Source organism: Aethalodelphis obliquidens, unplaced genomic scaffold, assembly GCF_003676395.1.
Source record: "Aethalodelphis obliquidens isolate GAN/ISIS:26980383/991018 unplaced genomic scaffold, ASM367639v1 scaffold13, whole genome shotgun sequence".
In the NCBI taxonomy this organism is placed as follows: Eukaryota; Metazoa; Chordata; class Mammalia; order Artiodactyla; family Delphinidae; genus Aethalodelphis; species Aethalodelphis obliquidens.
Window position 1 is genome coordinate 3466868 of NW_020837957.1, and position 23187 is coordinate 3490054.

Here is a 23187-nt window from a genome sequence, read left to right on the forward strand (position 1 = left end):
AAAGTATATTCTTCTTTTTCTGAGCTCTTATATGTTTGACCAGAAAAAAAAACCCACCCCCAAATCCCCTCAACCCGGTTACCCACAATTATGAGTATCTTGCTGGCCTGAGATAGAAAATATATTTACTTTAAAACATTGAACAAGAAATGTTATAATTTAGCTAGTATAGCTTGTTCCCGTGTTGCAGAATGATGACCCTGATGTCCAAAATATATTTTCTATGAAAAGCTTTCGTTTTAGCAAGTGAAAAAAGAGAAAGAAAAAAAGAATAATTTAAAAAAAGAGAAAGAAGATAAAAAGCCCTGCAATCCACATGCTTCTAACGGGAAAATATTATCAACAGTCCTGAAGATCACCAAGGCTATGCAACTAATGTGTCTAAAATTTGAGAATTAGCCCCTTGTGCCTACGTGTTTTCTCTTAAGCTTTTGACGTCAGCGTTCGATTCTGATTGTGAGATAATGAATCAGGACTTTATGAGTGACAGCTTGATCATTTAGCTTATTTTACTCCATCGTGCATCATTTTAAACATTTGAATTTCATTTTCTTTTTCTCTTTTTTCTTTCCCTGTGGTTCCTCTAGAATGTTAAAGATTATTTTGAATGCAACTTGAGTAAATCCTACAGTTCTTCTAGTAACACACTTGGGATCGACCTCTGGAGAGGGAGAAGGTGTTGCTCAGGAAACTTGCAGTTGCCACCACTGTCCCAAAGACAGAGCGGAAGGGCAAGGACTCCTGAGGGAGATGGCATTTCCAGACCGACCACGCTTCCTTTGGTGACACTTCCAAGCATTGCTATTACAACTGTGAGCCAGGAGTGGTGAGTAGCCCCCAACTTAAATGTCAGTTCTAAGTTTTATTTTCCAGTTACTCCCGGTACAATTTCTTGTTATTAAAATGTTAGTTATCGGTGGAGTAACTAAGGCTTTTGACATTTTGAGAATTTGTTTCCCTTTGGGTAGCAAAATGAGGAGTGGAGGTATCTCCTACCTCTTAAGATTGGAAGGGGCCTATTGAGGAAGGAATGAGATGCATTTTTATTAATGACAAGGAAAGCAAAATTACTGCCTATGATCTTTTTTTTAAAAAAAAACTATTAGTGTATGTCAATATGATGTTTTAATTTAGAAAAGCAAAATTATATGAGTGCCTAAAGGAAGTAAAACATATATATTATATAGATGAATGACAGGAGATATTCTTATTACTGTACTCAAAATATAATTATTCTTAGCTTCTTTTTATTATAATCCCACTTTACTAATTTCAGTTTGTGGTTATCTAGAAAATAAAACACTTCATTATAAATCAAAAAAGGAATGAAGATTGTACTATGAGAGATGCTTGGACTGTTTTGCAGAGTCTATGTTTGTGAAACAGGCTATTTTAATCTAGTGTTGAAACGTTAATTGAATACGTATAATTTATAACTGTGGTTAAAATTGTGCCATGATATTTCTTCAAATACGTGTTTTTAATCACATATTTAGTTTTTAGCACTTTCTCTGGTTTTTCTTTTTGCTCTACATAATTTCCAAATATTTTCCAAGAATAGTCTGCTTACATAACAGGGAGGCTTATTAAAAAGAAAAATATCTTCTCTATTTTTTATGTAATTTTAAATTATAATAATATGGTGCTTTAAAAATCACTTTTCATTTAACTCATTTGTTAAGGAGAAAAACTAAATATATTAAATCATTGTGCAATATTATCACAGTAAATCCTTAAAATATGAAGTTTTTCTGGTGTGCTGTATATCCTTGCCACATGCTGAGCTGTACAGTGCTGATGAGTAGTCCATTATGTGCTCATTGAATGATGCAGGAAATCTTTTAGCTGGTGGTTATCAAATACACTAAGAATTAGATCAGTGAGACTTCAGCTATCACAGTTATTAGCCTGAAATGGTTCATCATTCTGTATGTGATAGAGAAGCATGTGAACATGTTGTAGGGGGAATGGGTTAAAAATTTGAAAAGCACTGACTAACATCTGCTCCTCAGCTGAATTAACATTAGAATAGTCATAACCAATCATTGAGCACTAAAATGGGCATATTGCTTCTGCATTGCTTACTCAGTCACATAACTTATGTGTTTAGTCTTGGTTTGCTTCTGCATGATGGCAGATTTGGAGTTCAGAAGATTTCCACAGAGTTATTTTTCAGCAGGTTGGCACTGGTGCAGTATTACCAGTTGTTACAATATTGAAATGCTTCCATACCAGTTGGTAAATACGTGCTTTCTTGAGCTCTCTGATTGCCCTTATTACTATTCCAGACGCTTCCCCAGAAGCAAATTCCTTACAAACCAACAGCTAAAGAGGTGATGACTGGCACAGCAGGAGTCCAGTTTTGTTGGTCGTTGGTGTTTTATGTGTTAGAATAACACTCCAGATAAAATGTACCTTGCAATGTTAGAGTACCTTGCGATGCTGGAGTTCATTTTACTCAAAGACCCTTTGGGAGTTGCAGAATTGTTCCTTCCTTAGAAGTATCGAATCTAGACTCTGACATGTGGGGCACACTTGTCTACCTTTCTAAATTGAATATATTCATCTGTACAAAGAGAGTAATTGTACTCACCTCATAGGCTATTGTAAGGATTAAATATGGTAATATCTCCAAAATACCTAGTTTAGTAAAAAGCACATGTTAGGCAATCAACAAACATTAGTTTCTCTTCTCTTGATCATTATCCATTAGAGCCTTTTGGAAATTAGAAACCATGTTTCAAGTATCACTAGCCTCATGCTGAGTGAAATGGAAGATTTAGCCATTATCCAGTTTGTCATGAAGTCAGCCAACACCACATATTAGTAATTCATTCATAATATGTCCGTTTTTTTTCAGTTACCTGGATAGTTTTTAAAGTGTGAGAGTATTCAGTCATTGACTCCACATTTATTTTTAAGTATAAGCAGCTAAAAGCATATCAATGCATCCCTTAAAAATACTTCCTTTGCAATATTGATGAATACTGGTGGAATTGCTGGCAGAGGAATCTAATTGAAAAATCATTTGATTAGAAGTGAGGAAGTAGGGTTCCAGATACCATCATTGCCATCAACTTGATGAAAGGTCCTAGAGGTAAAGGGTGCAGCCTACAATCATGTGTGAGAAAGAATTATACTCACTACTTAGAACACGGAGAATGTGGAATCAGTCTCCAGGTCTAGACAAGGGGTCAATAAGCTTTTTCTGCCAGTTAGTAAATATTTTTGGCTTTGTGGGCTTTATAGTCTCTGTTGCCACTATTCAACACTGCCATTGTAGTGTGAACATGGCCGTAGACTGTACATAAATGAATGTGTAGCTCAGCTCCCATGAAACTTTACTTACATAAACAGGCAGCAAGCTAGATTTTGCCTGCCAGTCAGTTTGATGACTCCTATTCTAGACTAGTAAAAATCTCTAGGATATGACTCCTGCTCTGATAATTGCTTTGACAATTTTTTTGTAACTGGGTGAAACTGACCTTGAGTTCCTGGTTGGTGTTCTAAATATGTCAACAGTCTGGGAATATGTGCTACAGATCAAGTATTTAAAGCCAGTGAAGGAATTTGAGCAAGAACAAATGAAAGTTACTGCCCAAGGTATATAAAGTTAAATAGAAAAATATTGATATAAATTTAGCCCTTGTTTGGGGAGAGTATATTGGTGAAGGGAGGTGGCCATCACTGCAGGCAAAAGGCCTGGAATGGAAGGACAATGATTTGATTTACTATGGAGAAAGAAAGAGTGAGGACCTGAGTCCAGTTGGGTGGACTTCCATCTTGCTACCTTTGGATGAGTTTCTTTATCCTACAAAAACTCAAATGAATAAACAGTGGAGATGTTACAGCTTTTCAGAGTTGTGTGAGAAAGAAAATGTAATATATGTAGCACTTAGTGGTTATTTTGATGTTATTGTTATTATTGTTTTTTTATTGTTATACCTGGACTGAATAGCCAGAATTATGCATTTTCTATTATTGGGGGTTCTGGAGGAACTTCACCACTTGAGTTATTGGAACCATCTTGGAAATATGATGAAAGAAGAAGTCAGATATGAAAACAAGATGTTATTCTCATTACTGATAACGTTAATATTGGAATATGTACTCTGTGTCTGTGGGCAAGTAGGCTGCTAACGCTGTACACCGTAATCATACAGACTTACCACCCAGTAATAGGAGGTGCTGGGCCTGTGCAGGGAGCCCTCGTCCTCAGAGGGAGAATCTACCTCTATGAAATTTGAAAATGGTGGAGTTGTAGAATCATGCCCCGGTGAGACAGTACGAAGGAAGGACTGAGTTGTGCATGTCTACTTTCTCCTTCTGGAAAGACCAGTGCAGATTCAATTACTCCTTCTTTCCAGGGAAGACTGAGTAAAAAGGCAGAAGGAGGTTATGAATCTTAAGCTGGTGGCATCCCTGACACTTGGAAGACACATCAAAAAGTGGGAAAAATACATTCTTCCTGACATTCCCCAACTTTTTCCCCCCTCTTTTCACCTTTAGTCTGGGGTCATACTTGGGATGTGGCCAATGCCAAGCCTCTGGTGGTCTTCACTTTTTGAATAATTAAAGCAGTTTATTGATCTACCAAATTTATCAAAGCAATGTCACCACAACCAGATTAGGAAAATAAGCCAATACTCAGCCTTGAATGTCTACAGTTAATCTATAATTTTAACTTTCCTCCATGAGGATCTTTTAGCTCTTTAACCCCTTCTAACCCTTCCCTGTTTACAGTTTTTAATTATCTATATATTTTAACCCCCAAATACACTAGCTCTCTGTCTGGGATCACTTGCCTTTTTGCTTGAAGTAAGTCCTTTAGAATTTATTCTTATTTTTTGGTTTGTTTCTCTGAAAATGTCCTTATTTTGCTCTCATTCTTGAAAGTGTTTTCTTTTTCATTATGTAGCAGTTTCTTTATTTCAATACTTTATCCCTTACCTTTTGGCTTCCATTACTGTTGTTGGGAAAATGGCTGTAAGTCTAATTGTTTTTCTGTGTAAATAATCTGCATTTTTTTGGCGGGGTGGGCTCTTGATTTCTGAATTCCATCTTTGATGTAACTAGGGGTGGATTTCCTTTTATTTATCCTATATGAGATTTACTGGACTTCTCAAATATGTCAGTTGGTATCTTTCTCATCAGATCTGGAATATTCTTTGTTATTATCTCTTCAGATATTTTCTCTGCCAGTCTTTTGCTCCTCTGCTATTGGATTTATGATTAAATGTATTTTGAATCTACTTCTTTATCTTCCATTTCTTTTCATGTCTTTCATATATATGTAATTAGAAATTTTGTCTTTCCGGGCTGTATTCTGGTAATTGCTTTTGGTCTGCCTTCTGGTTTGCTAATTCTCTTTTCAACTACATTAAATTTGCTGTTAAATCTATTATATTGAGTATTTCAATTTTGATGATTGTATTTTCTGTTTTTAAAGTTTGTATTTATTTAGTTTTTAAACATGTGAGGTAATTTTATGTAGTTTTCTTTTCCCTACATGTGTTAGTTATCTATTGCTGTATAATGAATAATCCCCAAATTTAATGGCTTAAAGTAACAAACATTTGTTATCTTATATTTTCTGTGGGTCAGGAATCTAGTTGTGGCCTAGCTGGGTGCCTCTGACTGGGTCCCTCACAAGGCCAAAGTCAAGTTATTAGCCAGTGTTACAATCATTTCAATGGTTGACTGGGTGGGAGGGATCTGCTTCCAAGCTCACTCACACAGTTTTGGACAGGTTCACCTCCTTACTGACTGATGACTGGAAACATCAGTTTTTTGCTATATGGGCCTCTCCATTGTGCTACTCATAATATGACAGTTTGCTTTTTATGGAGCAAGAGTTTTTGATAGAGAAAGACGGACCAGTAGAAGGTGAGCAAGAGAGAAGTCAAAATCTTTTTAGTGACATCCCATCACTTTTACAAATTCCGTTCATTAGATCTAGCCTACACCCAAGGGGAGGAACTGTGCAAGGGCCTGAATATGAGGAGGTGTACATCATTGGGGACAAATTTAGAGGTTGCCTGCCACATTGCAGATGTTTTCAAGCTTTTAAAATTTTCTTTAAATATAGCAAGAGTAAGGAGAAATAGACAAATCCACTATTATACTTGTGGACTTCAACACTGCAGAAAATTGATAGACCAAACAGGGAGAAATCATTACAGATATATTTGATGTGAACAGCACTATCAATCAACTTGATTTAATTGAAGTTTTTTAGAATACTTCATCCAACAACAACAGAGTATACATTCTTCTCAAGCTTGCATTGAATGTTCACCAAGATACATCTATCACACACACCTTAACAAATTTAAGAGTAAAAATCATATAAAGTATGTTCTCAGACCACAGTGGAATTAAATAAGAAATCAGTAACAGAAAGATAACTGGAAAGTCCCAACTATTCAGAGATTAAAAACCCAACTGTAAATAACAGACCAAATGGGCCAAAGAGAAATCTTAAGAGAAAATTAAAAGTATTTTGAACTAAGTGAAAATAAAATTAAAATTTACTATTATTTATGGGATGCAGCAAAAGCAGTGCTTAGAGGGAAATATATATCTATACCTATATATATGTCTATATATCGATTTCTGTCTATCTCTATATAGAGATATATTTGACAAGAACAAAAAACTAAATCAGTACTTCTTCTATCTTAGAAAACCATAAAGAAAAGGAGTAATTTAAGACTCGAGCAAGCAGAAGAAAATCAATAATTAAATTAGAGCAAAAATCAGTGCAATTGAAAACAGGAAAACAGTAGAGAAAGTCAGTGGAACCAAAAGATGGTTCTTTGAAAAGATCAATACACTGATAAACCTCTGGCCAGGCTCACCAAGAAAAAGAAGAAAAGACATAAGTTACCACTTTAAGAAATGAGAGAACATCACTATTGATTCCCTCGAGATGAAAAGAATAATAAAGGACTACCCACATATTTGAAAATTTAGATGAAATGGACTAATTCCTTGAAAGACTCAAAAGGACCAAAACTCACAGAGGGGAAATAGATAACATGAAAGGTCTGTATCTATTAAAGACATTGAATAGAAAATTATTAACCTACCAAGAAAAAGAAAGCTCTAGGCCTAGATGGTTTTCTTACAAATTTTACCAAACACTTAAAACAGGAATGATACAATTTCTCCACAATCTGTTCCAGAAAACTGAAGTAGATGGAACACTTCCCAACTCATTCTATGAGGCCAGTGTTGCCCTAACACCCAAACCAGACAAAGACATTATAAGAAGGGAAAACTGCAATATCTCTCATGAGCATAATAGATACAAAAGTCCTCAAAAAATTTAGCAAATAAACTTCAACAATATATAAAAAAAATTATACCCTATGGCCAAGTGGGGTTTATTCCAGGTTCAACATTTTAAGGTCAGTCAATGCAATCTACCACACCAATAGATGAAGAACAATCATATAATCTTATCAGTTGATGCAGAGAAGGAATTTGGCAATATTCAGCACCCATTCATGGTAAAAACTCTCAGCAAACTAAAAATAAAGGAGAATTGCCTCAACTTGAAGACCTCTACAAAAAAAACCTATAGCTAACATACTTAATGGTCAGAAGCTAGATGCTTTCGTTTAAGATTGGGACCAAAGTAAGGGTGTTCTGTCTGACCAATCCTATTCAGCATTACACTGGCAGTCCTAGCTAGTGCAATAAGCAAAGGAAAGGAAATAAAAGACATACAATTTGGAAAGGAAGAAATAAAACAGTTTCTGTTTGCAGATGACATGAATGTCTATGCAGAAAATCCCAAAGAATTGGCAAATAAAACTTCTGAAACTAATAAATGAGTAGAGCAAGGTTGCAGATTACAAGGTTATTATATAAAATTCATTACTTCCCTATACATTGGAAATGAACAATTAGAATTTGAAATAAATATTATAATAATATTATTTATAACTGCATGAAAACAAAAAGAGGAGCATTTAGATATAAATTAAAAATATGTACAGGATATGTATTCAGAAAACTATGAAATTCTGATAAAAAACCAAAGGAATTCTAAATAAATAGATATATGATGATCATGGATTAAAAGATTCAAAATTGTTAGGGTGTAATTCTTCCTAACTTGATCTATAGATTCAATGCAATTCCAGTCAAAATTCCAGCAAGCTATTTTGTAGATATTGAAAAACTGATCCTAAACTTTGTATAAAAGACAAAAGATCTGGAATAGCCAACACAATAAATACTGAAGAAGAAAAAAGATGGAAGAGTCACACTACCTGATTTTGACTTAATATAAAGCTACAGTAATCAAGATAGCTTTATATTGACAAAAGAACAGTGGCATAGATGAATGGAACAGAATAGAGAGTTCAGAAGTAGACCAATAAAATACAGTCAACCGATCTCTGATAAAGGAGTAAAGGCATTTCAGTTGAGAAGACATAATCTTTCAACAAATTGTGTTGAAAAAATAGCCATTCATATCAAAAAATTAATAATAATCTAGACAGAAGCCTTACATATTTCACCAAAATTAACTCAAAATGATCATAGACCTGAATGCAAAACTGCACAACTCCTAGAAGATACCATAGAGAAAACCTAGGTGACCTTGGATTTGGCCATGAGTTTTTGATAAAACACCAAAAAAAAACCACCCCATGGTCTATGAAAGAAAAAATAATGATATGTTGGACTTCATTAAAATTAAAAATTTCTGCTCTGTGAAAGGCACTATTAAAAGAATGAAAAGACAAGCCACAGATTGGGAGAAAAGATTTGCAAAACACATATCTGATAATAAACTTGTATCCAAAATATACAAGAAACATAAAAAATTCAACAACAAGAATACAAATAACCCCACTAGAAAATGGGCATATGATCTGAAGAGACAACAAATCAAAGAAAATCTACATATGGCAAACAAGCATTTGAAAAGATGTACCACATCATTTGCCATTAGAGAATTGTCAATTAAAACAATGAGATGCCATGACACAGTTATTAGAATGGCCAAAATCCAAAAAAAAAAACCAGAAAACAATTGCTGGCAAGAATGTAGAGCAAGAGCTCTCATTCATTGCTGGTGGAAGTGCAAAATGGCACAGGCACTTTGGAATACAGTTGGGCAGTTTCTTACAAAGCTAAACATAGTGTTATCATATGATCTGGCAGTCATGCTCCTAGATATTTACTTAACTGATTTAAAAACTTACATTGTCACAGAAACCCACACGAACATATTTATAACAACTTTATTAAAAATCACCAAAAGCTGGAAGCAATAAAGATACGCTTTAATAGGTGAATTGATAAATTGTGGTACATACACACAGTGCAACATTAATGATGAAAAGAAATAAGCTGTCAAACCACAAAAAGACATGGTTGGATCTTAAATGCATGTTGCTAAGTGAAAGAATCAAGTATGAAAAGGCAACATACTGTATGATTCCACTTATATGGCATTCTAGAAAAAAAGCAAAACTAGAGAGATGGTACAAGATCAATGGTTGCCAGGGGCTCAGGAGAGAGTGTTGAAAAAAATGAATGAATCTTTAAAACCCACAGATGTAGTGAGAAATGTAGATGTAGACAAATTAATATAATACAGTATATTTAGTTCTAGAATAAGAATACAGGTGAGGAGCAATGAATTCTTCCTTGGAGGGGAGAAGCAACAGTGAAAGCTGTTATTTGTCCTTGACTTGAAGCTGAGCAAGCATATATCTGCTGGACAGAAGTAGAAGTAACATTTCAGATGCAGGAAATAGCATGGACAAGACCATGACTCCTTGAGACAAAGTGACATATTCAAGGAATGCAAGTATTCATAGGGCATGTAGGGTATGTGAGATGGTATGGGTGGAGATATGGCTTAAGTAAAAGGCGGGAAATCTGAGTTTGAAAAGGTGGGTAGAGGTCAGAATGTGAAGGGTCTTACACTTTTGCCTTTATCCAAATTAATAAATTGAAGCCATTGGATTTTTTAAATAAATTGAATATAGATCTGTAAGGTAATAAGATAATGAGAGACAATGTAGAGGCTATTTGGAAAGAGAAAGGTTGAAGGTTGAAAATCTAGAGAGGAAGATTTCAGAGTGAGGTGGGTGATGGATGCTGAGGGATTTGAACAGGCAGTAGGTGTGGGAATAAGAAGGAGGAGGAGAACTGAACAACACTGGGGTTGAATGGATGGGAAGTGGTGCACAGTTGAATGTGGATTAGGAGCAAGGAGGAGAAGCCATGAACATGCGGCAGTTTCTTGTTCAGCTGGATGCATGGAAATGCCATGAACAAGGACAAAAAATGAGGGGTTAAGGTATAAAGGGAAAGATGGTGGGTTTAGTCTTGAATAGTGTGAGTTTAAAGTACTACTTTAAACATGTTACTAAGTAGATATTGTCTGGGAGCTGTTAAATGTGTGTGTGTGTGTGAATATCATAGTTTGGGGATCATAGGTGTACAGGTGGTAATGAGGTAATGGAATGAATGAGATTACCCAGACCAAGTATGCAGAGATTAGTCAATATCAATTTGTCTTGAACTAAGGATATAGCCCTAAGGAATAATAATAACATGGGGTCAAATAAGGGGGAAAGAGGAGCAGGGAGAAGGCAGAACATGAACAGAGAAATAGGAGGAGAATTAGAATAGAGAATTATTATAAAAGGACAGAAGTTAGGCCATAGGGAAGGTTTGGTCAGCAAAAACAGAAGTTGCACAGAGTACAGGTAAGATGTGGATGGAGAAAAGGCCTTCGGATAATTCAATTTAGTGGACATTGGTAACACTAGTGGAAGTCTTAGTAGACTCATGGAATCAGAATGCATGGGATTAAGAGTGAACCAGGGAGGCAGAGGGATGCAGAGAAATGCACAGCAATGCATAGGTCCTGTGCTAGTTCTGTTGGGCAGGTACATATGTTCTTTTGTATATCAGATACTATATTAAAAGTGATACTGGAGGACAAAATGCAACTTTAAAGAAGCAAAAATTAGAGCTGAGGATGAAAGGATAGCAATAAAATATTACTTGTTGAAGTCTTTTGTTAGTGAAAAGAGTAAGAATGGAAGCTGATTGGGGTAGACAAGATTACGGAAAAGTGTTATAATGTGGAGACATTTTTATCTATGCTGAAGAGAAGGAACTGGTAGATGGGGAGAGATTGAAGCTAAGAGAGATGGGCAGTAATTAATATAGAATATAGTAGGAGTAGCACAAGGAAAGATAAACTTTAGACAAGATTAGAAATATCTTCTTTTGAGACATGTAAATCCAATGCAGAAAAGAATGAATATATTGGAAATGACAAGGAGAGAAATAGGAGAACCTTATTTCCAAAGGTAGAGATCAGTGGTCGTCAAATATTAGAGTGGTTCAGAATCACTTGGACAATTTATTGAAAAAGTTGGTTCAACTTATTGCTGAACCCCAACCCTAGAGGTGGGAGTCTGAGATAGGGCTGGGGATCTGTAGTTCTAATAAGTTCCTAGGTAAAACTTGTGGAACTGACCTGGGGACCACATTTTGAGGACTCTGGCCTAGATTTTCTCAGAAGTAGGAGGTTAAGTCATCTGCTGAGAATAAGGGGGTGCGGACCCTCCACTGTCCTTTCAACAAAAGGCATACATTGTTCCTGGTCACCAAGCATGCGTTTCTGTCTGGGGGCATTTCTTTTTTCTGTGCCATGCCAGCTGACCTGTGGTGGGACTGAACTCTCAGGTGTGAGATAACAGTACTGCTCTAAGAATGCTCACATCTTAACGATGCAGTAGAACTATTGTCAGCTGCATTTTCAGTTGAATAGGAAGAGCTCAGAGATAAAGTAGGCAGGGAATCTTGTTTCAGGGTTTTCCTAATGGTGCACTTTTTCATAAGAAACAGTTCTGGCTTCTCCTTTGTTATTCCCTCAAAGAAGATTATAAATGTCAGTTTGCTTGTCTCCCACCTCTTTCTGCCTGAGGGCTGCGCTTTGCTTCTCTAAATGTTTCAATTGTGAACATGATGATTCTATTTGGGCATCTATTAACTTAGGTGTGATGTCCTTAAAGTTCGCTGTCCCAACTTTCACCTACACTGGGGAGAGTGGTGTCAGTTGCCCTGTTGCTGTCTGGAAGGCTGGGAGCAATTTCAACTGTTCTCATTATCACGGAAGGGAAATGCGGTCAGTCCGCTGAGGTGGTGGTTCAGAAACATGGGCTATGCTTTATTGCTCCCACAATCTGTAACAAGTTTACAGTCTGATGAAGTTTTCAATAAAAATATTTTATGCTTTGGGGTTGCCTCTCAACTACAGAGCCTAAGGCGCTGTTTTAAAGATCAAAATACCCACAAATGCTGTGCACAAATGCCATAGATTCAACAAAAGCTGGTGTGAAGATGGGAAATTGACGGCACATCTGTTTAGCTCCCACCAGGCTTTACCACCCACTGAAATCTTTTGGCTACAGAAACTGCATTTGTGACTTCTGCATCAGGCATTGCAATCTACAAGTCAGCAATTCACAAAGTTCCCCCTGGATTCCCCCTGTCAGGTATGTGAGATAATAGACAGTGGATATTTAAAACCATGCATCATCCACTCCATACCTTGTTGCTTATATATTCTCGATAAGGTCAAAATTGTATTAGAATTTTAGGATATATATTAGGATATATACTATATAGAAGGTACTTAGGATAGGATCTGGTCTATATGATTATAATAATTGGTATAATACTTTAATATTGGTATTAAATATAATACCAATAATATAATATTATACAATAATATAATAATATAATAGTGTAATGTTGGTGTAATATAGATAATATTCTCACTATAATACATTATAGTATATAAGGCCCTTTCCAACTCCTATTTTATTTAAATTTAACTCCCACAACAACCTTGCAAGGTGGGCACTTTTTCCTTAAGGTAAAACAAAAATAAAAATGACTTCAACCTAAGTATGATCATGGGCATGAAAGGTGTCATAATAGAGAAAGACTTCATTTTTGATGATTGGTGGCTGACAGCTTTCAGCTCTCCGCCTCTCCCCTTTCCTCTTTGCCCCACATCTAGGAAGGATAAGTAAATCTGCACACTCCCTCCCTTGGTGCCTGTGAGAATTTCAAAAGATGCAAAACTCTGCTCTCTCTGGGAATCCTCATCCCAGCCCTACCCCCCACCCCTTAATCATAATAAAACCCTAAGCCACCTTCCACCTCCCTCTCAACTTTGTTTCACCTTAGGCGGAACCTGAGCCCTTCTCCTTGGGGAATCCTTTTGCTGTTTATCATATGAGTAGTAAACTAATTTCATATCTATTAGTCCTGTGTGTCGTTCATCCTGACATCCGTAAATTCCTGGGCAGGGGCTGCCCAGAATCCTGCAGGGGATGTTAGGTGCCCGGATAAAACAGGTTTCTTAGTTTTAAATAAGCTAATAGTGCTTTATTCCTTCAGATATGTGGTCATTTCAGACAACAAAAATAGTGAAAAAATATTGTGGTTAACTCAGGGCTAAGAACTGAAAGATGAACAGGACATGGTCTCTGTCCTTCTCGTCAGTAGTTGTAGTCTCATAGAAGAGGCAGACATGTAAATTAAAAAACTACAAAATTATGTCATATGTAGTATGTACAAGGTACTATGGGAATGCAGGAGAGTGAATGGCTGTGAATCTTCCTGGATTGAACAACACGTGTGTAAAGTCATAAAAGCATGAAAGAGGATGGAATGTTGAAGGAACTGTATTCATATTTATTTGGCTGTAGAACAGGGTGAGTGTGGTGAGATGCAGTTGGCAAGGACCTTGAAGGCTCTGCTCGCATATTGAATCTTATCTTAAGGATATTGCTGAGCTACTGGAGGGCTTTAAGAAATGGAATCAAAGAAGAATGTTTTTATTTTAAATAGTTCACTTTGATGGTAGTGTGGAAGATAGATTGGTATTGAGACACAAAGATAATTTAGACTTGCTTTAGTCCAAGTGAGCAGTGATAATCGCTGCTGAGTCAGGACAAAGGCAAGGAAAATGGTCAGAGGAGGACATATTTGTGCCAGACACTGTTCTAGGAGCTGAGATACAATGGGATGTAATGGAGAAATCTGTTTTTTTGAAGTTTATGTTCTAAAGGGGTACATAGGAGAGAACCCCTAATGTCCACCCTTTCCTTCTCTCTAACAGTAAGAAAACCTTAGAATTGTAACTGAGTACAAGGCTCCCCAGAAAATAGATGGTTCTTTTTGGCCTTTCTTGCAGCTTCGTTTTAAGTCTAGCTAGAACCTAATTACACTAGATTCTGGCCAGGTCATGCCCTTGAAATCAAAGGGCATCCTTTTCTTTCCATTCTCCCCCTTTCTATGGGCAGGAATGAGTATGCAGCGGTGAGGCTGCTTGCACTTTGTGGCCAAGGTTAACACCACGGGCCTGATGGAGCATCAAAACTGAAGGGCCCTGAGTATGTGACAACTTCATAGAGAGCCACCACACCACACTGGGTTTTAATGTGAAGTAAATACCGTTCTATTGTTGTTTTATGCTTCTCTCTGACACGGCATCTGAACCTGTATCATAAATAATACTGGGAGAGACATACGATTGTAGTGGAGATTTACATAAAGGGGATGCCCAGATCATGAATCTTACAAAGGCAGTCATCTAAAAGTATAACTAAGTTATATAAATATGTTGTATACAGTTGGATCTGTTATGCTTAATATATTATTCAAAATAACTACTAGCTGTAATTTGCATGCAAGGAAGAGGTTTACAGAATGCCCAAGCCAGTTAGTTGGTTGTTCTTCAGACAAGAAAGACCCACTTATACAAAGTACTTACATCTGAGTATGCCAGCCAATGTGATGAGAGCTGAATATCCCTTCATTATGTCTTCTTATTATCTGATGTACTTACTAATCCAATCTTAAGTGAAATGGTTAGTTAGTTGATAAAGGCATGAGTCTGTTCATTGAGGTGCAAGCTGATTACAATAGTGATTACAATAATTAATAGAAAACTATAGACTGAAATAATGTGATGAAGGAAATAACCAGGGTGATGTGATGGAGTAACTATGAGCTGAGCAAAGGAATGGTACTTAGATAAGGTAGCTATGAAAGACCTCTGAGAGGAGATGATATTTGATTGATACCTAAATGATAGAAAGCAGTTAATCTATTCAAAAAGTGGTGGTGAGGGGGCGCAGGCTCTTAATAGGCAGAGAGAATAGAAATATAAAAGCCCTGGGATGGGAAAGAGCCTAGTATATTTGAATAGGAGACCGGAGACCAGTGTGGCTGGAGCACAGAAAGCAAGGGGGAGGAAGGAAGTTGGGATTTGAGAGGCAGGGAGCAGTTAGATCACCTAGTTACTTGTAGGCTATAGTAAGGAGTTTTGTTTTGTTCTATAAGCAATGAGAAGCCATTACAATGTTTTAAAAACATGACAGGATCTGACTTTAAAAGAATAGTGTTTTGGGTACAGGTACAATGAATTGCAGGGTCAAAGTGGAAGCAGAGACTATTGCAGAAAAGTGATTTGAAACAGGATGATTCCAGAGGAGCTGGAGAGAAGTGAAAGGATTTTAATTGCTGTTTAGAAGTATATTGATAGGGCTTGCTAAAGGGAATGCATGTAGAAACCAATCCTATGCTTTTTGCTTGAGCAGCTGAGTTGATAGTGGTGCCATTTGTTGAAATTAGAAACACCTGGGGAAAGATTTTGGTGGCTATAAACCAAAAGACCCATTTTGGACAAGTCAAGTATGAAGGTGGCCATGGTTTGTGATGGCCATGGGCAGTTGGAGGTATATGGGTCTGGAGGAGAGTTAGAAATTTGATAAGTCATCAGAATAAATATAGCATTAATACTTTAAAAGTTCATTTGGTTTATAAGTACCTCAAATAAACTAAAAGTACAGAAAATAATTCAACAAATACTCACCATCTATTGCTATACCTGCTATCCAGATTTAACAAATGTTGACACTTTGCCTTTTGTTGCTTCAGTCCTTTTAAAAACATGATGTTGCAGATAAAGGAGTGAGAGCATTCTTAAAGATGGTGGGAAGACAGTGGCTTAAATGCATTTCAGTTCTCATTCACTCTGAGCTCTTCCTCTTCTGCCAGTAGACAGGTCCTGGAGGATAAGAAAGAAACCTCAGATTCTTTCACAACCTTGCCAAAGATAGGACAGGACTTTCTCCCTTCTGGCAAGGGGAGAGCCTGGAAATCGGCAGTGAAGAGTCCCAGAATGAGGATGAGCATGCCCGTATCCTGCGACAGCTTAGCCCTCAGAAACTCGTGATCTCACGCAAATTTACATGCATAGGAATATATCTAATATTCTACTTCTGGATTCCTAAACGCTGAGAAGTAACCTAACCAGTTGCTGGATCCTTTCTACCTTTTAGGTTGGGAGAGCATGAAGAGGCCAAAGCAAGAATATGAGAGAGGTTTCCTCCTGATGCCTCGACATGATACCAGTGAGGTACCAACCCCCACACTACTGAATTATAAGAACGGAGGTTGGCAAGACTGCTACTGCTTAATGAACCCCATCACCTTAAGCCCCCAGGAGAAGACCAGGAAAAATATCAATGCAACTAAGGGCATTAAGTTACCGGAGAAATGAAGAGCAAGGAGAAAACACAGAGGAAGTTCCTGTGAAGTGAAGACACTTGGGGAAGACAAAGACTTAAGGCAAAAACAAAGTACTTGACATTCAAGTATTGAACAAAGAAAGACTTTTTGAAACCAAAATCATTTAAAACATTCAACAGATGAATCGAAACAGCATAAAATCTTTGAGATTAAAAATAGCACACACAGGGCTTCCCTGGTGGCTCAGTGGTTGAGAGTCCGCCTGCCGATTCAGGGGACACAGGTTCGTGCCCCGGTTTGGGAAGATACCACATGCCACGGAGCGGCTAGGCCCATGAGCCATGGCCGCTGAGCCTGCACATCCAGAGCCTGTGCTCTGCAACAGGAGAGGCCCGTGTACCGCAAAAAAAAAAAAAAAAAAAAAAAATAGCACACACACACAGACACATACAAACACACAACTTGCGTACACATACATAAACTAATGTTCTGAAAGATCAAGTGGTAGAACTATCTCAAATGTCAGAGAAAAATACAAGGATGTAAAAAAATCTTTAAAGAAAAAAAATACTCGAAATTTGGTTCAATAAGCCCTAACGTGTAAATAATAAGCGTTCTGGAAGAAGAAAAAGACATAGATGAAAGATAAGCAATAGTTAAATAAATATCAGACAAGTATTTCCCAGAGTTTAAGAAAGACCTGAGTCTGAAAATTGAATGCACTTACAATTCCAGGCAAGACTGATGACAACAGACTCACATCTAGATATACTCTAGCAAAGTGCTGGGATTTCAGGTACATATAAGAAAAATGTCTTTAGGCTTTCAGCAAGAAAGAACAATTCAGTTACAAGAAAAAAATGTAAAATGAAATTTGACTATTAATCTTCAACATGAGAAACTAAACTAAATAGAAGGGTACAACCTACAGACTACTAAGAAAAAAGGACTGCAACCCAAGAATCCTCTATTCAACCAAGATACCAAGATGTAATTCACAACTGTGTTAAGGAAAATGATGGGTTTGATTAATATGAAGGATCTTGAGATGGAAAGATTATCCTGAATTATCCTGGTGGACTCAATCTAATCACATATGTCCTTAAACGTAGAGAACATTTCCTAGTTGGAGAGAACCAGAGAAATGGTAGTGTGAGAAGGACTTGACCTGCTGTTGCTGGCTTTAGTGATGGAGGAAGGGGCCATGGACCACGGAATGTGGATGGCCTCTAGAAGCTGAAAAAGGCAAGGAAACAGATTTTCCTCTAGAGCCTCCAGAAAGGAACCCAGCCCTGATGACACCTTAATTTTAGCCTGGTGAGACCCATATCAGACCTCTGACCTACAGCACTGTAATGTCTTAGTCAGTTTGGGCTGCTATAACAAAGTACCTTACACTGGGTCACTTATAAACAACAGACATTTACTTCTGACAATTCTGGAGGCTGGAAGTCTGAGATAAAGGTGCCAGCATGGTCAGTTCTTGTAAGAGTCCTCTTCTGGGTGGCAGCCTGTGAACTTCTTGTATCCTCACAAGGCAGAAAGAGACCTAACTAGCTCTCTGGCCTCTTCTTATGAGGATACTAATTGCATTCATGAAGGCTTCACCCTCATGATCTAATTACCTTCCAAAGATCCAACCTCCAAAACACTGGGATTAAAGTTTCAACATATGAGTTTTGAGGGGACACAAACATTTAGTCCATTGAATATAAAATAAGTTTATGTTGTTTTAAGCCACTACATTTGTGGTCATTTATTATGGAAAGAATAGAAAATGAATATAATCTCTCTTGGGAAAGAAAGGGTATTTGTAGAGATAGAATGGTTTAGAGCGTATATCATCTACATACCCAATCTGAGGAAAATACTTGATAAAGAACTTTAACAAGTAGCAGATTATAACAGAAAACTCCACATAGTTGAAGACAAAGAGTAGAAACAATGATTAGAAATGAATCTTGCAATATGTAAAGTTAAAACTAAGTGGACAATTATGGACTATAAGGGAATATGTAGTACAGGGGATAAATAAGAATTACGGATGGGCAGCCACTATGAAAAACAGTATGGAAATTTCTCAAAAAACTAAAAATAGAACTACCGTATAACCCAGAAATTCTATTCCTAGGTACATATCCAGAAAAATGAAAACACTAATAAGAAAATATACATGCATGCCAATGATCATAGCAGCACTATTTACAAATAGCAAAGTTATGGAAGCAACCCAAGTGTCCATCAACAGATAAATAGATAAAGAAGATGTGGCATATATATATATACAGTGGAATACTACTCAGCCATAAAAAGAATGAAATTCTGCCATATGAAACAACATGGATGGACCTGGAGGGTATTATGCTAAGTGAAATAAGTCAGACAAAGACAAATACTGTATGATATCACTTATATGTAGAATTTAAAAAATAATACAAATGGATGTATGTAGCAAAAGAGAAACAAACTCACAGATATAGAAAACAAACTAGTGGTTACCAGTGGGAAGATGGAAGAGAAGTGTATGGGATTAAGAGGCATAAACTGCTATGTATAGAATAAATAAGCAGCAAGGATATATTGTGTATAGCACAGGGAATTATAGCCATTATCTTTTTTTTGAGTAACATTTTTTTAAAAAATATATCTTTATTGGAGTATAATCACTCACAATACCGTGTTATTTTCTGTTGTACACCAAAGTGAATCACCCATATGCATACATATGTCCCCACATCCCCTCTCTCTTGAGCCTCTCTCCCACCCTCCCTATCCCACCCCTCTAGGTCATCGCAAAGCACCGAGCTGACCTCCCTATGCTATGCTGCTGCTTCCCACTAGCTAACTATTTTACATTTGGTAGTGTATATATGTCGATGCTACTCTCACTTCACCCCAGCTTCCCCCTCCCACCCCATGTCCTCACGTCCATTCTATGTCTACATCTTTATTCCTGCCCTGCAACTAGGTTCATCAGTACCATTTTTTTTTTTATTTCATATATATGCGTTAGCATACAGTATTTGTTTTTCTCTTCCTGACGTACTTCACTCTGTATGACAGACTCTAGGTCCATCCACCTCACTACAAATAACTCAATTTCGTTTCTTTTTCTGGCTGAGTAATATTCCATTGTATATATGTACCACAACTTCTTTATCCATTCATCTGTCAGTGGACATTTAGGTTGGTTCCATGTCCTGGTTATTGTAAATAGAGCTGCAGTGAGCATTGTGGTACATGACACTTTTTGAATTATCGTTTTCTCAGGGTATGTGCCCAGTAGTGGGATTGCTGGGTTGTATGGTAGTTCAATTTTTAGTTTTTTAAGGAACCTCCATACTGTTTTCCATAGTGGTTGTATCAATTTACATTGCCACCAACAGTGCAGGAGTGTTCCCTTTCACCACACCTTTTCCAGCATTTATTGTTTCTAGACTTTTTGATAATAGCCATTCTGACTCGTGTGAGGTGAAACCTCATTGTAGTTTTGATTTGCATTTCTCTAATAATTAGTGATGTTGAGCATCTCTTGGCCATCTGTATGTGCCTCTTGGCCATCTGTATGTCTTCTTTGGTGAAATGTCTATTTATGTCTTCTGGCCATTTTTAAATTGGATTGTTTGATTTTTTTGATATTGAGCTCCATGGTTTTTCTCTTTCATCACTTTAAGTATATCCTGCCACTCCCTTCTGGCCTGCAGAGTTTCTGCTGAAAAATCAGCTCATGACCTTATAGGGATTCCTTTGTATGTTATTTTTCATTTTTCCCTTGCTGCTTTTACTAATTTTTCGTTGAATTTAATTTTTGTTAGTTTGATTAATATGTGTCTTGGTGTGTTTTTCCTAGGGTTTATACTGTATATTTTGGAGATTAATCCTTTGTCAGTTGCTTCGTTTATGAATATTTTCTCCCATTCTGAGGGTTGTCTTTTCGTCTTGTTTTCGGTTTCCTTTTCTGTGCAAAAGCTATTAAGTTTAATAAAGTCCCATTTGTTTATTTTTGTTTCTATCTCCATTACTTTAGGAGGTGGGTCAAAAAAGATCATGCTGTGGTTTATATCAAAGAGTGTTTTTCCTATGTTTTCCTCTAAGAGTTTCATACTGTCTGGTCTTACATTTAGGTCTTTAATCCATTTTGAGTTTATTTTTGTGTATGGTGTTAGGGAGCGTTCTAATTTCATTCTTTTACATGTAGCTGTCCAGTTTACCCAGCACCACTTATTGAAGAGGCTGTCTTTTCTCCATTGTGTGTTCTTGCCTCCTTTGTCGTAAATTAGGTGACCATATGTGTGTGGCTTTATCTCTGGGCCTTCTATCCTGTACCATTGATCTATATTTCTGTTTTTGTGCCAGTACCATACTCTTGATTACTGCAGCTTTGTGGTATAGTTTGAAGTCGGGGAGCCTGATTCCTCCAACTTCGTTTTTCTTTCTCAAGATTGCTTTAGCTATTCAGGGTCTTTTGTGTTTCCATACAAATTGTAAAGCTTTCTGTTCTAATTCTGTGAAGAATGCCATTGGTAGTTTGATAGGGATTGCACTGAATCTGTAGATTGCTTTGGGTAGTATAGTCATTTCACAATATTAAGTCTTCCAATCCAAGAACATGGTATATTTCTTCATCTGTTTATATCATCTTTGATTTCTTTCATCAGTGTTTTATAGTTTTCTGAGTACAAGACTTTCACCTCCTTAGGCAGGTTTATTCCTAGGTATTTTATTCTTTTTGTTGCAGTGGTAAATGGGAGTGTTTCCTTAATTTCTCTTTCTGATTTTTCATTGTTAGTGTATAGGAATGCCAGAGATTTCTGTTCATTAATTTTGTATCCTGCAACCTTACCAAATTCATTAATTAGTTCTGGTAATTTTCTGGTGGCATCTTTAGGATTTTCTGTGTATAGTATCACGTCATCTGCAAACAATGACAGTTTTACTTCTTCTTTTCTAATTTGTGTTCCTTTTATTTCTTTTTCTTCCCTGATTGCTGTGGCTAGGACTTCCAAAAATATGTTGAATAAGAGTGGCGAGAGTGGACATCCTTGTCTTGTTCCTGATCATAGTGGAAATGCTTTCATTTTTTCACCATTGAGTATGGTGCTTGCTGTGGATTTGTCATATATGGCCATTATTATGTTGAGGGAGGTTCCTTCTATGCCCATTTACTGGAGAGTTCTTGTCATAAATCAGTGTTGAATTTTGTCAAAAGCTTTTTCTGCATCTATTGAGATGATCATATGGTTTTTATTCCTTAATTTGTTTATGTGGTGCATCACATTGGTTGATTTGCGTATACTGAAGAATCTTTGCATCCCTGGGGTAAATCCCACTTGATCATGGTGTATAATCCTTTTAATGTGTTGTTGGATTCTTTTTGCTAATATTTTGTTCAGGATTTTTGCATCTATGTTCATCAGTGATATTGATCTATAATCTTCTTTTTTTCTGATATCTTTTTCTGCTTTTGGTATCAGGGTGGTGGAGGCTTCATAGAATGAATTTGGGAGTGTTTCTCCCTCTGCAATTTTTTTGGAAGAGTTTGAGAAGGATCAGTGTTAGCTATTCTCTAAATGTTTGATAGAATTTGCCTGAGAAGCCATCTGGTCCTGGACTTTTGTTTGTTGGAAGATTTTTAATTATGCTTTCAATATCATTACTTGTGATAGGTCTGTTTATATTTTCTAATTCTTCCTGGTTCAGTCTTAGAAAATTGTACCTTTCCAAGAATTTGTCCCTTTCTTCATGGTTGTCCATTTTACTGGCATATAGTTGTTTGTAGTAGTCTCTTATAATCCTTTGTATTTCTGCGGTGTCAGTTGTGATTTCCCTTTTTTCATTTCTAATTTTATTGATTTGCGTCCTATCCCTTTTTTTCTTGATAAGTCTGGCTAAGGGTTTATCAATTTTGTTTATTTTCTCAAAGAACCAGCTTTTAGTTTTATTGATCTTTGCTATTGTTTTCTTCATTTATATTTCATTTATTTCTGCTCTGATCTTTATGATTTCTTTCCTTCTATTGACTTTGGGTGTTCTTTTTTTCTTCTTTCTTTAGTTGTTTTAAGTGTAGGGTTAGATTGTTTATTTGAAAATTTTCTTGTTTCTTGAGGTGAGATTGAATTGCCATAAACTTCTCTCTTAGAACTGGTTTTGCTTCATCCCATAGGTTTTGGGTCATCGTGTTATTTGTTTCTATGTATTTTCTAATTTCTTCTTTGATTTCTTCAGTTATCTCTTGGTTATTTAGTAGTGCACTGTTTAGCCTCCATGTATTTGTGTTTTTTTGTTTTTTTTTTTTGGTGGTACACGGGCCTCTTACTGTTGTGGCCTCTCCCGTTGTGGAGCACAGGCTCTGGATGCGCAGGCTCAGCGGCCATGTCTCATGGGCCCAGCCACTCTGCGGCATGTGGGATCTTCCCGGACTGGGGCATGAACCCGTATCCCCTGCATCAGCAGGTGGACTCTCAACCACTGCGCCACCAGCGAAGCCCTGTATTTGTGTTTTTTAACAGTTTTTTTTTTTCCTGTAATAGATTTCCAATCTCATAGCATTGTGGTCAGAAAAGATGCTTGGTATGATTTCAATTTTCT

The 23187-nt window shown here is 36.8% G+C and overlaps 1 protein-coding gene across 2 annotated transcripts in view; it reads left to right on the forward strand.

Moving 5' to 3' along the window:
* PDE4B (phosphodiesterase 4B) overlaps positions 1 to 23187 on the forward strand; it is a 593994-nt gene that overhangs the window by 115125 nt on the left and 455682 nt on the right. For both annotated transcript variants that reach the window (XM_027113997.1, XM_027113998.1), the window contains one exon: positions 588 to 826. In XM_027113997.1, coding sequence (XP_026969798.1) covers positions 588 to 826 — 239 coding nt within the window. The remainder of the gene's footprint in view (positions 1 to 587; positions 827 to 23187) is intronic.